This window comes from Melanerpes formicivorus, unplaced genomic scaffold, assembly GCF_026170545.1.
Source record: "Melanerpes formicivorus ecotype bairdi unplaced genomic scaffold, bMelFor1.0.p_v2 SCAF_3, whole genome shotgun sequence".
Taxonomy (NCBI): Eukaryota; Metazoa; Chordata; class Aves; order Piciformes; family Picidae; genus Melanerpes; species Melanerpes formicivorus.
Genome location: NW_027142355.1, coordinates 38,236,050 through 38,250,691, shown reverse-complemented (window position 1 = coordinate 38,250,691; position 14,642 = coordinate 38,236,050). Strand labels below are relative to the sequence as shown.

The following is a 14,642-nucleotide window of genomic DNA, read 5'->3' as shown; positions in this document are numbered from 1 at the left end:
CACTGCAAGGACATCTGACTGAGAATTGGACATTGAGTAGGACTCAAAGATGAAACAAAGATCGAGAGAGAAAAAGAATGAAACTTGGAGGGAGAATTCAGTGGTGCAATCCCACTGCCTACAGACAGTACTTGACTGAAAGAGGTAGGGCAGAAGAGTCTGACCACTGGAAAACATTTGCTTTCTCAGAATGGACACCAAGATAAATAAGTGTCTTCTGTGGACTCTGAAATGTGGAAGTCTCCTGTGCTGAAAGAACACAATTCTGTAGCTGCTACTTAATATAAATTTTGTCACTTTTAAAGAAAGTGCTCTTAAAAACTTTCTTCTACATAGGGGGTCCATATGGGCAACAGAGAGACTCTGTGCTACAGACCTCTGCCACCTGAATTAACCAAAAGAGACAAAAATAACATAATAATCAGGCAGTTAAAAAAAGAGAGAGAAGGGAATGGAATTGAATGGGGGGGAATGGAATGAAGCTGGAGGTGGGGAGATTCAGGCTGGATGTGAGGAGGAGGTTCTTCACCATGAGAGTGGTGAAGCCCTGGAATGGGTTGTCCAGGGAGGTGGTTGAGGCCCCATCCCTGGAGGGTCTCCTGACCCAAGACAAATCACAGCGTCACAGAATCTTAGGGGCTGGAAAGGACCTGAGTATTTAGACTATATATATACATATTAAAAAAAAAGTTTGAAGAGTCTGTGTAAATTGAACAAGGCCCTCATAAACAAAGAAACAAAACCTAATTGTGGCCTTCCAGTATCTGAAGGGGGCCTACAGGAAGGCTGGGGAAGGACTTCTCAGGATCTCAGGCAGTGATAGGACTAGGGGGAACGGAATGAAGCTGGAGGTGGGGAGATTCAGGCTGGATGTGAGGAGGAGGTTCTTCACCATGAGAGTGGTGAAGCCCTGGAATGGGTTGTCCAGGGAGGTGGTCGAGGCCCCGTCCCTGGAGGTGTTTAAGCCCAGGCTGGACGAGGCTCTGGCCAGCCTGATCTAGTGTGGGGTGTCCCTGCCCATGGCAGGGGGGTTGGAACTAGATGATCCTTGTGGTCCCTTCCAACCCTGACTGATACTATGATACTAAGTAGAATTTCCTGGGCAGTGTACTTTTGGCATCCTTATGTACATGCACTGTGATCTAGTCACAGCCTAATGCAGCTTTGTTATTTAGGAGTGGTTTGGTTTAGGTTTTTTGCATCTGCTCTATGTTCTATTTCAACACTGAAATTCCTTCCATGCTGAAACCATTGGTCTTAAACCTGTGAATGGGGCAGTATTTAAAGGCATCCTTAATAAACACACAAAAGCAAACTCAGTGGCAAAAGCACTAAAGCACTAATGAAAGGAAAGCTACTTCATTCTTTGTCCAAGCTTGGCTATAGTTTCTAAAGTCAACAAGGTGAGGCAGAGAAGGAAGGTGAAAAAGAACACGTACAATCACTACCTAGGAGTAACTACTTGTTCCCACTAGGTTAAACAGCAAAATGAACACTCTAAGCAAAGCATATTACTAAATCTGCTTAAGTAAATGCCATCAGTAAATTCATGCTGATTGATATTTGATTTTTATATGCATAACCCTTGTAAATAAACATAACTCAAAATACCACTGTCAATAAAGAAGGTAAGGAAAAATCAATGCATTCAGTGTAGCACTTCTACTCACATTTTCTCGGCTTTCTCAATGTTTTTGCTGCAGAAATCCAGCCTGATGACAACCTCTGTCTTTTTATGCACCATTTCATTGTAATCATCCTTGATTATTTCACTAAAAAAGTGAAGCATTAGTTTACAATAAAAGTATTCAGCTGTGATATCCTACCACTGATATCCTACCTGCAACAGAAATACAGTAATATATCTACAGCAATAACTGCTGGTAAGAATTGCTGTCAGTTAGAGATGCATTAGAATAATCCTCATTTAAAATTATCTTATCCAAGCTGCTCCATTGTGCCTGCATGTTACCACCAGAGGCTAGACTTAAATTCACAGAAGAAAGTGAAATTGCAAATACCAAGACCTTATTGTGAGAGACTAAAAGTTTGTCTCTCTTGGTGTGACTCAACAAAGATAAAATCACTTGCTGCTTGCCCAGACAATAGCTGATATGTGCCACTGGAACGACTCTTGGGAGGTGCAAAGATAACATTGCTCACTGGGCCACAGCTGGCCTGACAACAATGGACCGAGGCCACCTTGGGGAGTATGCATGAGACAAGATAATCTCCACCCATCAGGTACCCTGGGAAGGGTGACACAATGGATTCACCACCTGTTTTCCTGATGTGTAATGAGTGTGGAGGCTTGTCTGGATGAGAATGGAGGAGGCGGAGGCCCCCCGCCTCCATCCAAACACACAGAAAAGATTTCCTGGATGATTTCCTGGCCCTGGAATTCCTGAGGGACAATACTTGGACACATACCTAAGGACTAAAAACTGTATAAAAGACTTGAGCAACTACTGGCTTCTCAGAGGAAGAAAAACAAAGAAGAAAAATGTATGGGAGTGTGTCCCCCAGACTGGATGATTAAGTGAAGAAAGCCCGGGACAATGCTGCTCCGGAGAAAAGAGGCTGCCCAGAGGACCACAGCTCTTCTCCAGCCAAAGCCTCAGCACCCTTTCTCTACAGACCCAGGCTGCCCAGAGGACCACAGCTCTTCTCCAGCCAAAGCCTCAGCACTATTTCTCTACAATCCCACTCTACAAACCCAACATCTCCTCAGCACCTTTCCTCCACAGACTCAAACTGTCTTGGGGGTGGGGGTGAGGGGTGTGGTAATATAATTCCTTTCCTCTTCTCTCTCTCTCCCTCTCTATTTTCTCCCTCTCCCCTTCTTATGTCCACTTTATTTATGTAATAAATAGCCTCGCTGTTGATATTTTGGCCTCCTTTGTGCCTCTAATTTCACAACACAAGAACTGTGTCTCCGGACCGGGACACTTATTGTCAGGAAAAAAATCAATTACTTCTTTCCTGAAAGACAGAAAGAAGGAAAACCAAAAATCAGACAGCCTATTCGTATTCAAGGAGTGAAGAAAACCTCCTCAGGTACTGTCAGCTCACAGTGCTATGTATCAATAATCATGACTTATCTCAAATAAAGAAGAACAAAAGGCACAATGAAATCCAAGCAGTTGCTTACATCAGCCACCGAACTCCTTTCCGCATCAGCTCCTGGTAAAGTAGCAGCAAACTGGCAACTCTACAGGCGTAGCAGATGATCCCTGTGACTGCCTAGTGGGAAAAACAAACACCACTAGCACTGATCTGGCCTTCTCTTAACAATTGTTTCAAGTCAATTAATCACAACAAAGCAATACAGAGAAGAGAGAGCAACATGAAGAATAAGAGTTTAAACTGCTTAACTTTGCCCAAACTTTAGTCATGAGATAAACAAAAGCTCCTGAAGGGGGGTGGGGGGGGGGTGGGGGGTGTAAATGTGGTGTTGAGGTTTGTTTCAGTGGTGCTGAAATATGTCAAGCATAAACCCAAATATCCAGTATCTGAAGGGGGCCTACAGGAAGGCTGGAGAAGGACTTCTCAGGAAGTGATAGGACTAGGGGGAATGGAATGAAGCTGGAGGTGGGGAGATTCAGGCTAGATGGGAGGAGGAGGTTCTTCACCATGAGAGTGGTGAAACCCTGGAATGGGTTGTCCAGGGAGGTGGTTGAGGCCCCATCCCTGGAGGTGTTTAAGAGCAGGCTGGATGAGGCTCTGGCTCTGTCCCTGCCCATGGCAGGGGGGTTGGAACTAGATGATCCTTGTGGTCCCTTCCAACCCTGACTGATACTATGATACTAAATCTCTTCTGGACAAACATGACTCCACTCAGGATTTACTTCACATTTCTGGAAAGTCACAAGCACATTTCTTCAGTAGTGTAGGCACGAAACACATGGCATTAAAAGGAGCTTATTAAAACCAACACATTTGTATATTCTAAGGCTCTCCTCATTCACCTAATTGCATTTAAAAGTTTGCTGCATTACTTAGAATTGTGAACAAGGTTTCAGAAATGATAATTCACAATGTTTTACATAATTCATATAAAATGATGCCTTTCTATTTGTTAATTTTCAGGACTTGTTTTCAAAGAGACATGTGCTTTCAAGACCACTATGCCAGAATACATCTTTACTGATCTTTATTGATGATCTGGAGGAGGGCATTGAGTCCATCATCAGTAAGTTTGCTGATGACACCAAGCTGGGGGCAGGAGTTGATCTGCTGGAGGGTAGAGAGGCTCTGCAGAGGGACCTCGACAGGCTGGACAGATGGGCAGAGTCCAAGGGCATGAGATTGAACACATCCAAGTGCCAGGTTCTGCACATTGGCCACAACAACCCCATGCAGTGCTACAGGCTGGGGTCAGAGTGGATGGAGAGCAGCCAGGTAGAGAGGGACCTGGGGGTACTGGTTGATGGTAGGCTGAACATGAGCCTGCAGTGTGCCCAGGCAGCCAGGAGGGCCAATGGCATCCTGGCCTGCATCAAGAACAGTGTGGCCAGCAGGAGCAGGGAGGTCATTCTGCCCCTGTACACTGCACTGGATAGGCCACACCTCGAGTACTGTGTCCAGTTCTGGGCCCCTCAGTTTAGGAAGGAGGTTGACTTGCTGGAACGAGTCCAGAGAAGGGCAACAAAGTTGGTGAGGGGTTTGGAACACAGCCCTGTGAGGAGAGGCTGAGGGAGCTGGGGATGCTTAGCACGGAGAAGAGGAGACTCAGTGGTGACCTTATTGCTGTCTACAACTACCTGAAGGGGGGTTGTAGACAGGCAGAGGTTGGTCTCTTCTCCCAGGCAGCCAGCACCAGAACAAGAGGACACAGTCTCAGGCTGCACCAGGGGAGGTTTAAGTTGGATGTCAGGAAAACGTTCTACACAGAGAGAGTGATTGCCCATTGGAATGGGCTGCCCGGGGAGGTGGTGGAGTTGCTGTCATTGGAGGTGTTCAGGAGGAGACTTGATGGGGTGCTTGGTGCCATGGGTTAGTTGTTTAGGTGGGCTGGATTGGTTGATGGGTTGGACACGATGATCTTGAAGGTCTCTTCCAACCTGGTTTATTATAATTATTATTATACAAGGCTCCTCCAGCCAGTATGTTAAAGGCACAGTGTAAGTGGTGCTCACACAGGCAAGGCAGGGCGATGCACACATTCAGCAGTTTCAGAAAAATGGCCAAAAGAATGAAACATCTTCTACTTGTCTCCCACAGATTCTGAGAACTTGCAAGCCAGCCAACAGAAATTCCACTCTCCTGCAGAATCCTAGAGTCTCCTCTCTATTGAAAGATTGAAGTTATTTCTCTTATGCTAAATTTTGCACCAGCACAAGGAGTGTGATGAATCTGCTAGCTAACTTCAGGACTCCAAAGTGGCAGGCTTCTTTTCTCCCATCACTGAATTGTGTAGCAACAAAGCACCTTGACCTAGGGTGGCTGTTCTGAGCATTTCCTCTTGTGCAAAAAGAAATATATACAGACATATTTTGTATACCAAGTATGGCTTTAACATACTTTTGGAGTCCTTATTAATGAATGCAGTTCTATCAATCAGAATCCTCACCAGCAATTAAAAAGAGCTTCACTAACATCATCAGTCTGAAAAATCAAATAGCTTCCATTTCAGCATTTCAGGTATATACATTAAAATCATAGCTACTCACTTTAGCCATACTGGCATCAGCATCCAAATCATAACGTTGATGTACTTTAGGAAGCAGAACTGGAACATAAAAAGAATAAAATAATCTGTATTTCCTTGTTCTCCATAAAAGACTTTGAAGTTCAGCCTGTTTCCCCTCTCCACCCTGTACACTGTTTCTATGTGTCTCTACATGGATTTTCATCTCATCTGCCAAGGTTTTTAATATCATGTGGTACACGTGCAAGCCTTCAAAACCAGCCTTTGTCTGAAATGCTTTGAAGAGCTTTGTATCTTCAGCAATCTGCCCTTCATTTCCTTTTCCAGACTCACTTCTGAACATGCTGTACAGCACAGGTTTCATGCAGGTCTCCACTATCCACCTCTCTCAGTTGAGAAAGCCAACCATTTATTGCTCTTCTTCATGAGAGATCATTCTCACTTATCTCATGGCTGCTTAGTTTCACCAACATTCTTAAGGGCAGAATTTCACCAAACAGCTTTTACAAACCTAGAGTGCAGCCTCTCTCAGTTAAATCTCCTTTGTTCTCATGCTCACTGACTCCTTCAGAAAGCTCTGATACAACAGAAAGGCCCTGCTGATCCTTCTACAAGTAGCTCACCTTCCCACACTCTTTGGCACCTCAGTGTGAGCGCCAGCTGGCCTGAGCAAGCGCTTTGTGGGACATACTGACAAAAGCAACACTGATGTCTCAATGGAGGCATGTTCTCCAGCTCATCTCTTCCAGAACAGGGCTCTGGCATAGGGCCCTCTGTAAGTCTCTCAATGATAAAAGCTTAATTAATTTTTTTCTATTATGACATTACCTTACCTTCTAAGCAAAGGCAAGTTGTTAAGACCTCCTTTGTTAACTGAAAGGCGAGCCACATTCATTGCACATTAAAGAAAAATACAGGCAAACCTTTAATTTCCACTCAATAATGGAACAAAAGAACCAGCTTCGGGATGGGATGGGATGGGATACCAGACGAGACCAGGGTGGAAAAGACCTCCGAGATCATCAAGTCCAACCTATCATCCAACACTATCTAATCAACCAAACCATGGCACCAAGTCCCTCATCCATTCTCTTCTTAAACACCTCCAGTGATGGTGACTCCACCACCTTCCTGGGCAGCCCATTCCAAAGGCTAATCTCTCTTTCTGTGAAGAATTTCTTCCTAACATTCAGCCTAAACCTCCCCTGGTACAGCTTGAGACTGTGCCCCCTTGTTCTGGTGATGGATGCCTGGGAGAAGAGACCAACACCCACCTGGCTACAACCTCCCTTCAGGTAGCTGTAGAGAGCAGTAAGGTCTCCCCTGAGCCTCCTCTTTTCCAGGTTAAGCAACCCCAGCTCCCTCAGCCTCTCCTCACAGGGCTGTGCTCCAGACCCCTCCCCAGCTTTGTTGCCCTTCTCTGGGCAAATTCTATGATGTTCCTTTCTATTTGTTGAAAGCACCATGCTTCAAAATATTTCAGAATTCCATGTGCACCCCAACATCTTAACACACAAATGCTGAGGTTCACAGCACTAGGAACATTAAAAGCAGCTGCTCTTTCTGACAAATATGTCAAAAGTGCAAAGCACTGAGCAAAGAAACTCAACTGCATATTAGAACTCCAAGTATCAAGAGCAGAAGCTGTCAAACACTATTACTAAGACATAAAAGACATAAGAGTGGCAACTAAATAACCCAAACTCTTTACAAAAAATAGCCACAGCAAAGTGGAAATGATCTTCATATACCTTCTTCATAGATTAATCCAACAATGTTCACAGCCTCCCTGCTCACTACAAAGATAGGATTCTCCTCAGTTGTCCTGGGGAAGTGCTGTGCCAGTCTGCCAGGCTCCAGTATTAAACGACGACCTTCATATATCAGTTCTTGATTCTGAGATGGTATTTTTGTCTGTTTGTAGACCAACTCATGAAATATAGCAGCTCTGTAATACAAACAACACAGACAGTAGACTCACTACAATAGTTCAACAAGTCAGATTTGGCATTACTTCTTATCAATTAAGAAATGGTTTTTACACATAAAGCATTTCGCTTACAAATGGAACAAAAAGGAGCAGGCTGCCTAAGGCCCCAGCTCGCTCTGTTACAAAAATAAATACCATTTCCTGCAAAATATCAAACTTCCCTTTCTAGCTCTGATCTTCCACCAAAGCATGTCTGTGTAAACAAATTTGCTTTGGCCTGAAGTTGGAAGTTCAGCAAAAACAGGCAATACCAGATGAGAAGGAAGGAAGCACATTTCAGAATAGAATAGAATAGACCAGGTTGGAAGAGACCTTCAAGATCATCGCGTCCAACCTATCATCCAACACCACCTAATCAACTAAACCATGGCACCAAGCACCCTGTCAAGTCTCCTCCTAAACACCTCCAGTGATGGTGACTCCACCACCTCCCCAGGCAGCCCATTCCAATGGGCAATCACTCTCTCTGTGTAAAACTTCCTCCTGACCTCCAGCCTGAACCTCCCCTGGTGCAGCCTGAGACTGTGTCCTCTTGTTCTGGTGCTGGCTGCCTGGGAGAAGAGACTGACCTCTGCCTGTCTACAACCCTCCTTGGGCATTCTCATTTCTTCAAAGCAGATTGATGATCTATCACAGAGTCACAGAATGTTAGAGGCTGGAAGAGACCTCCAGAGATCATCAAGTTCAACCCCCCCTGCCAAAAGCAGGATCACCTAGGGTAATCCACACAGGAATGCATCCAGGTGGGTTTTGAAAGTCTCCAGAGAAGACGACTCCACAACCTCTCTGGGCAGCCTGTTCCAGTGCTCTGTCACCCTCACTGTGAAGAACTTTCTCCTCATGTTGAGGCGAAACCTTCTCTATTCAAGTTTGTATCCACTGTTCCTTGTCTTATTACTGCACACCACTGAAAAGAGATTGGCCCCCTCCACTTGAGACCCACCCCTCAGCTATTTATAGACATTGATCAGATCCCCTCTCAGTCTTCTCTTCTCAAGACTAAGTCTTCTCTCCAAGAGAAAAATCTGGTAATTCACATATCAGCAAGCACGTGCTTTAAATGCAGCCTGCAAATTAACAGACAGATTATCTCCTAAACCAGCAGTGCTAAGGAAGACTAAAGACACTTTAGTATTTTATTGCCAGTGACCAATAGATATGAATTTATCACAAATCTCCCTCAAAAACCAACCACCGAACAGTACCTCCCATGAAGAACAAAAAGTTTAAGCATACTAAGAAGAAGAATCAGTTTGCCTCCTGTGAAGCATTAGTGCACTGCCAATACAACATTTGGTATAAATAAGCATAAAGAAAAATAAATTAAAAACCCTAAAATGTATATAGCACTTTCATAGTATCATAGTATCAGTCACGGTTGGAAGGGACCACAAGGATCATCTAGTTCCAACCCCCCTGCCATGGGCAGGGACACCCCACACTAGATCAGGCTGGCCAGAGCCTCATCCAGCCTGGGCTTAAACACCTCCAGGGATGGGGCCTCAACCACCTCCCTGGACAACCCATTCCAGGGCTTCACCACTCTCATGGTAAAGAACTTCCTCCTCACATCCAGCCTGAATCTCCCCACCTCCAGCTTCATTCCATTCCCCCTAGTCCTATCACTACCTGACATCCTGAGCAGTCCTTCCCCAGCCTTCCTGTAGGCCCCCTTCAGATACTGGAAGGCCACAATTAGGTCACCTGGGAGCCTTCTCTTCTCCAGACTGAACAGCCCCAACTCCTTCAGTCTGTCCTCATAGGAGAGGTGCTCCAGCCCTCTGATCATCCTTGTGGCCCTTCTCTGGACACCTTCCAGCACCTCCACATCCCTCTTGTAAAAGGGGCTCCAGAACTGGACACAGTACTCCAGGTGGGGTCTCACCAGGGCTGAGTAGAGGGGGAGGATCACCTCCCTCGACCTGCTGGCCACACTTCTCCTGATGCAGCCCAGGATCTGATTGGCTTTGTGGGCTGCAAGTGCACACTGAGAGCTCATGATGAACTTTTTGTCCACCAGCAGTTTGAGCTGCTTCTCTTTAAAAATAGTATTTGGGCTCTCTCAAAATACAAATGACAGGAAAAAAAAAGGGAGAAGACAGCACTGTAGTTACACATCTGATGGAATAACTCTATCTGCTGGCATATTAGAGAATAACACACACTCTGTATTAGCTGTAACAAGGTAGAGAAAAGGCACTTCTGTATCAAACTGTAAACCAGACCTTACAGATTTTAACATGAGCGCTTAATGACCTGGGCTGCATCAGGAGAAATGTGGCCAGCAGGTCGAGGGAGGTGATCTTCCCCCTCTACTCAGCTCTGGTGAGACTCCACCTGCAGTACTGCCTCCAGTTCCGGAGTCCCTATTACAAGAGGGATGTGGAGGTGCTGGAAGGTGTCCAGAGAAGGGCCACGAGGATGATCAGAGGGCTGGAGCACATCTCCTGTGAGGACAGACTGAAGGAGTTGGGGCTGTTCAGTCTGCAGAAGAGAAGGCTCCCAGGTGACCTAATTGTGGCCTTCCAGTATCTGAAGGGGGCCTACAGGAAGGCTGGGGAGGGACTGCTCAGGATCTCAGGTAGTGATAGGACTAGGGGGAATGGAATGAAGCTGGAGGTGGGGAGATTCAGGCTGGATGTGAGGAGGAGGTTCTTCACCGTGAGAGTGGTGAAGCCCTGGAATGGGTTGTCCAGGGAGGTGGTTGGGGCCCCATCCCTGGAGGTGTTTAAGAGCCAGGCTGGATGAGGCTCTGGCCAGGCTGATCTAGTGTGGGGTGTCCCTGCCCATGGCAGGGGGGTTGGAACTACATGATCCTTGTGGTCCCTTCCAACCCTGACTGATACTACTATGACCTTAGTCAATGTGCTTCTGTGACTGTGACTACACAGAGAATTACAAGCTTTCACTTCCTCAGACAAATTGCCAAAGAAAGGTTACTGATCTGAGGTCAGAGTACTCTCTCCCTAACTAAGACCAAAGCAATGAAAACAGAGAGCAGACTTACGTGTTATAGCTGTGGATATAAACCTTGTGCAAGGTCATCTGCTGCAGTGAAAAGATGTGGATTATTATGCGGTGCAGCACGTCGCTTGTCTCGGCAAAGAACTGGTCAAATCCCCAGCATTTTTCCTGATCTGCTTCAAGAATATTTGCAAGGACAGGTGTGAGCAGTACTTGCAGACCCCTAGAGGACAGCAGGAAGAGACAAGAGAACCTGGATCTACTTGGATCTTTTCGCCTTGCAACTGAGTGCAATACTTTGACTTGTCTCATAAACACACATCTGTTATCCCTTGAAGAATTTCCCAGTGCCTTTTATTTGTTCCCCTTTATGAAACAACAAAATGTTTAATGTCCATTGTTTTTTAGCAATACACATAGTTCTCTTTCCTTTTTAGGCTCAGCTATCAAATACTTTTCCTGTTGTATTTGACCAATTCAATGGACACTGGGAAAGTGGCATGCAATCAAAACAGTCTACGTTGTAGAGCTAAGGTCAGCTCCTACTTTTACCCAGCTCACCCCACACACTAACCAGAGTTTATCACTTTGGAGGAAGCTACTGCCATGTACGGTTTGCAGGCTGAGCTGCTTGTGTGAGCACACTATGTTGCTTTCAATCAAAAACAGCTGGGTTAGCAGAGACTGGCTATTTAAATTGCTGACACTAACAGAATTCACCCTGACTGAGATGTGTCTAAATAAGTACTCCACGCACGCAGCTCAACCGCTGCAATAAAAAACACGTAGCTACGGACTTGCAATCGTTACTTCTCCAGGGAAAAGGCCAGCTTAAAGTTCTTGTATTTAGAATAGAATAAACCAGGTTGGAAGAGACCTTCAAGATCATCGTGTCCAACCTATCATCCAACACCACCCCACCAACTAAACCATGGCACCAAGCACCCTGTCAAGTCTCCTCCTAAACACCTCCAGTGATGGTGACTCCACCACCTCCCCAGGCAGCCCATTCCAATGGGCAATCACTCTCCCTGTGTAAAACTTCCTCCTGACCTCCAGCCTGAACCTCCCCTGGCGCAGCCTGAGACTGTGTCCTCTTGTTCTGGTACTGGCTGCCTGGGAGAAGAGACCAACATCTGACTGTCTACAGCCCCCCTTCAGGTACTTGTAGAGAGCAATAAGGTCTCCCCTGAGTCTCCTCCTCTCCAGGCTAAGCAGCCCCAGCTCCCTCAGTCTCTCCTCACAGGGCTGTGTTCCAAGCCCCTCACCAACTTTGTTGCCCTTCTCTGGACTCGTTCCAGCAAGTCAACCTCCTTCCTAAACTGAGGGGCCCAGAACTGGACACAGGACTCGAGGTGTGGCCTAACCAGTGCAGTGTACAGGGGCAGAATGACCTCCCTGCTCCTGCTGGCCACACTGTTCCTGATGCAGGCCAGGATGCCACTGGCCCTCCTGGGCACACTGCAGGCTCATGTTCAGCCTACCATCAACCAGCACCCCCAGGTCCCTCTCTGCCTGGCTGCTCTCCAGCCACTCTGACCCCAGCCTGTAGCACTGCATGGGGTTGTTGTGGCCAATGTGCAGAACCCGGCACTTGGATGTGTTCAATCTCATGCCCTTGGACTCTGCCCATCTGTCCAGCCTGTCGAGGTCTCTCTGCAGAGCCTCTCTACCCTCCAGCAGATCAACTCCTGCCCCCAGCTTGGTGTTGCCAGAAAATTTAGCGATGATGATCTCTACTTTGAGAATCTGAATTGCACAGGACTTCCTGGATCCTACTGCTGTGTTAGCATGAACAACTTCGAAGTTTTACCATGATGTGCACATCAAAAGCTGAATCCAGCAGTAAAACTGGTAACATTCTGAAGCGAGCTCCAGTGGCTTGCAAGCACGATGATGGCCCTATTGGAGGGCAGTGCCTGCTGTGCTCAAACTCTCTTTACTACTAAACTTGTGAGAGTAAGCACTGTTTAAATGCTACTTGAAAATATTACTGTAAACAGGTGTTTAATGGAAAAAAAAATCTGCTTCATTATTTCAAGCACATAAACTATACGGAATAAACTATAATAAACTATATGGAATAAACTACATGGAATAAGCTGCCCAGGTGGCCAGGAGGGCCAATGGCATCCTGGCCTGCATTAGGAATAGTGTGGCCAGCAGGAGCAGGGAAGTCATTGTGCCCCTGGACTCTGCTTTGGTTAGGCCACACCTTGAGTCCTGTGTCCAGTTCTGGGCCCCTCAGTTTAAGAAGGACATCGAAACACTTGAACGTGTCCAGAGAAGGGCAACAAGGCTGGGGAGAGGCCTTGAGCACAGCCCTGTGAGGAGAGGCTGAGGGAGCTGGGGTTGTTTAGCCTGGAGAAGAGGAGGCTCAGGGGAGACCTCATTGCCCTCTACAACTACCTGAAAGGTGGCTGTAGCCAGGAAGGGGTTGGTCTCTTCTCCCAGGCAACCAGCACCAGAACAAGGGGACACAGTCTCAAGCTGCACCAGGGGAGGTTTAGACTCAAGGTGAGGAGGAAATTCTTCACCGAGCGAGTTGGAATGTGCTGCCCAGGGAGGTGGTGGAGTCACCATCCCTGGAGGTGTTCAAGAGGGGATTGGACGTGGCACTTGGTGCCATGGTCTAGTCATGGGGTCTGTGTTGATAGGTTGGACTCGATGATCCTCGAGGTCCTTTCCAACCTAAGTTATACTGTGATACTGGATACTGTGAACAACTGAGGAAAATAGAAATATTGCAATCTCTGCATACCACGAACTAAGGAAGTTTACATAAACCAGACTTTCACTCTACACCCCTTATGGATCTATTTAACTGGCTTTCAAAAGAGTTTTGTTTCTTCACAGAACAGTTTCTTTCTCCCTTTACCTCAAAGTGTAGTAACTTCAAAGAGCTGAAGAAGTCTCAGGAATACAAATAGGTAAATGGGTTATGGGAGGGGTTTTTAAGATCATGTGGAGGTTAGATCTTCCATGGCTCTTCCTACTAAATATTATGACACATGAAGCAAAAATATGATGATAAAAAAATAATTAAAAGGTACTATGAAAATATGATAAATATGCTAATGTGATTTTTTTTCCCCCCTGGCTGAAGTGCAAGTCTCTGAGCTATCTTTTCTTACCACTTTCTTCCCACTGCCTAGTCTTTGTCGTGTCTGAAATCACATTCTTGCAAGAAAAGAGGGCCATCAGTTCAAAGTTTATTAAATCTTCCTACTCTTTCCTGAGGTTGGAGAAAACACAGCAACAATCTCTCTTCTGCTCACACCACTTCAGACTCTCGGGTGCTCATCTGTGAATTAGCAATCATAAAACTATTTGGACAGATGGGAATTAAAAGTATGTGATAAACTGACTGTACCAGTCTCCTGGAAAGTTCAAAGAAAAGAACTGCAACAGACAGATCTCTGTTCCAAAGATTCAATCCTGAGAGAATAACAAGGAAAAGCCCAATCAAGTAGCATCAAAACACTTTGGGGGAAGTTCAAACTTACTTTGAAAGACTACAAGAAACAGGCATCTCCCAGCTCCATTCGATGGGTCCATTTTCTGCTTTCTGGATTCCAGAAATAGCACCAGAAGGCTTTCCAGTGATTATTTTGTACCTGTGAGACAATATGAAAACAAGAAGAGACTTCAGCTCTTATACATACACAGGTCCAGCAACCCACCCTCAAAGGGGTGTCAATAATATAAATCCAAACAACTGACCAGCCTGGAGTTGTAGGCCTAATTATTGGTAATAATTACAGTATCAGAGTATAACTAAGGTTGGAAGAGACCTCGAGGATCATCGAGTCCAACCTATCACCACAGACCCCATGACTAGACCATGGCACCAAGTGCCACGTCCAATCCCCTCCTGAACGCCTCCAGGGACGGTGACTCCACCACCTCCCTGGGCAGCACATTCCAATGACGAACGACTCGCTTGGTGAAGAACTTTCTCCTCACCTCAAGTCTAAACCTCCCCTGGTGCAGCTTGAGACTGTGTCCTCTTGTTCTGGTGCTGGTTGCCTGGGAGAA

General features: G+C 46.0%; 1 protein-coding gene across 2 annotated transcripts in view; it reads right to left on the bottom strand.

The window, feature by feature from the left end:
- TBK1 (TANK binding kinase 1) overlaps positions 1–14,642 on the bottom strand; it is a 40,426-nt gene that overhangs the window by 13,688 nt on the left and 12,096 nt on the right. For both annotated transcript variants that reach the window (XM_068170489.1, XM_068170490.1), the window contains exons 7-12: positions 14,111–14,221; positions 10,648–10,827; positions 7,402–7,598; positions 5,673–5,731; positions 3,152–3,243; positions 1,671–1,772 (exon numbers count right to left, since the gene is read on the bottom strand). In XM_068170489.1, the coding sequence (XP_068026590.1) occupies positions 1,671–1,772; positions 3,152–3,243; positions 5,673–5,731; positions 7,402–7,598; positions 10,648–10,827; positions 14,111–14,221 (741 nt within the window). The remainder of the gene's footprint in view (positions 1–1,670; positions 1,773–3,151; positions 3,244–5,672; positions 5,732–7,401; positions 7,599–10,647; positions 10,828–14,110; positions 14,222–14,642) is intronic.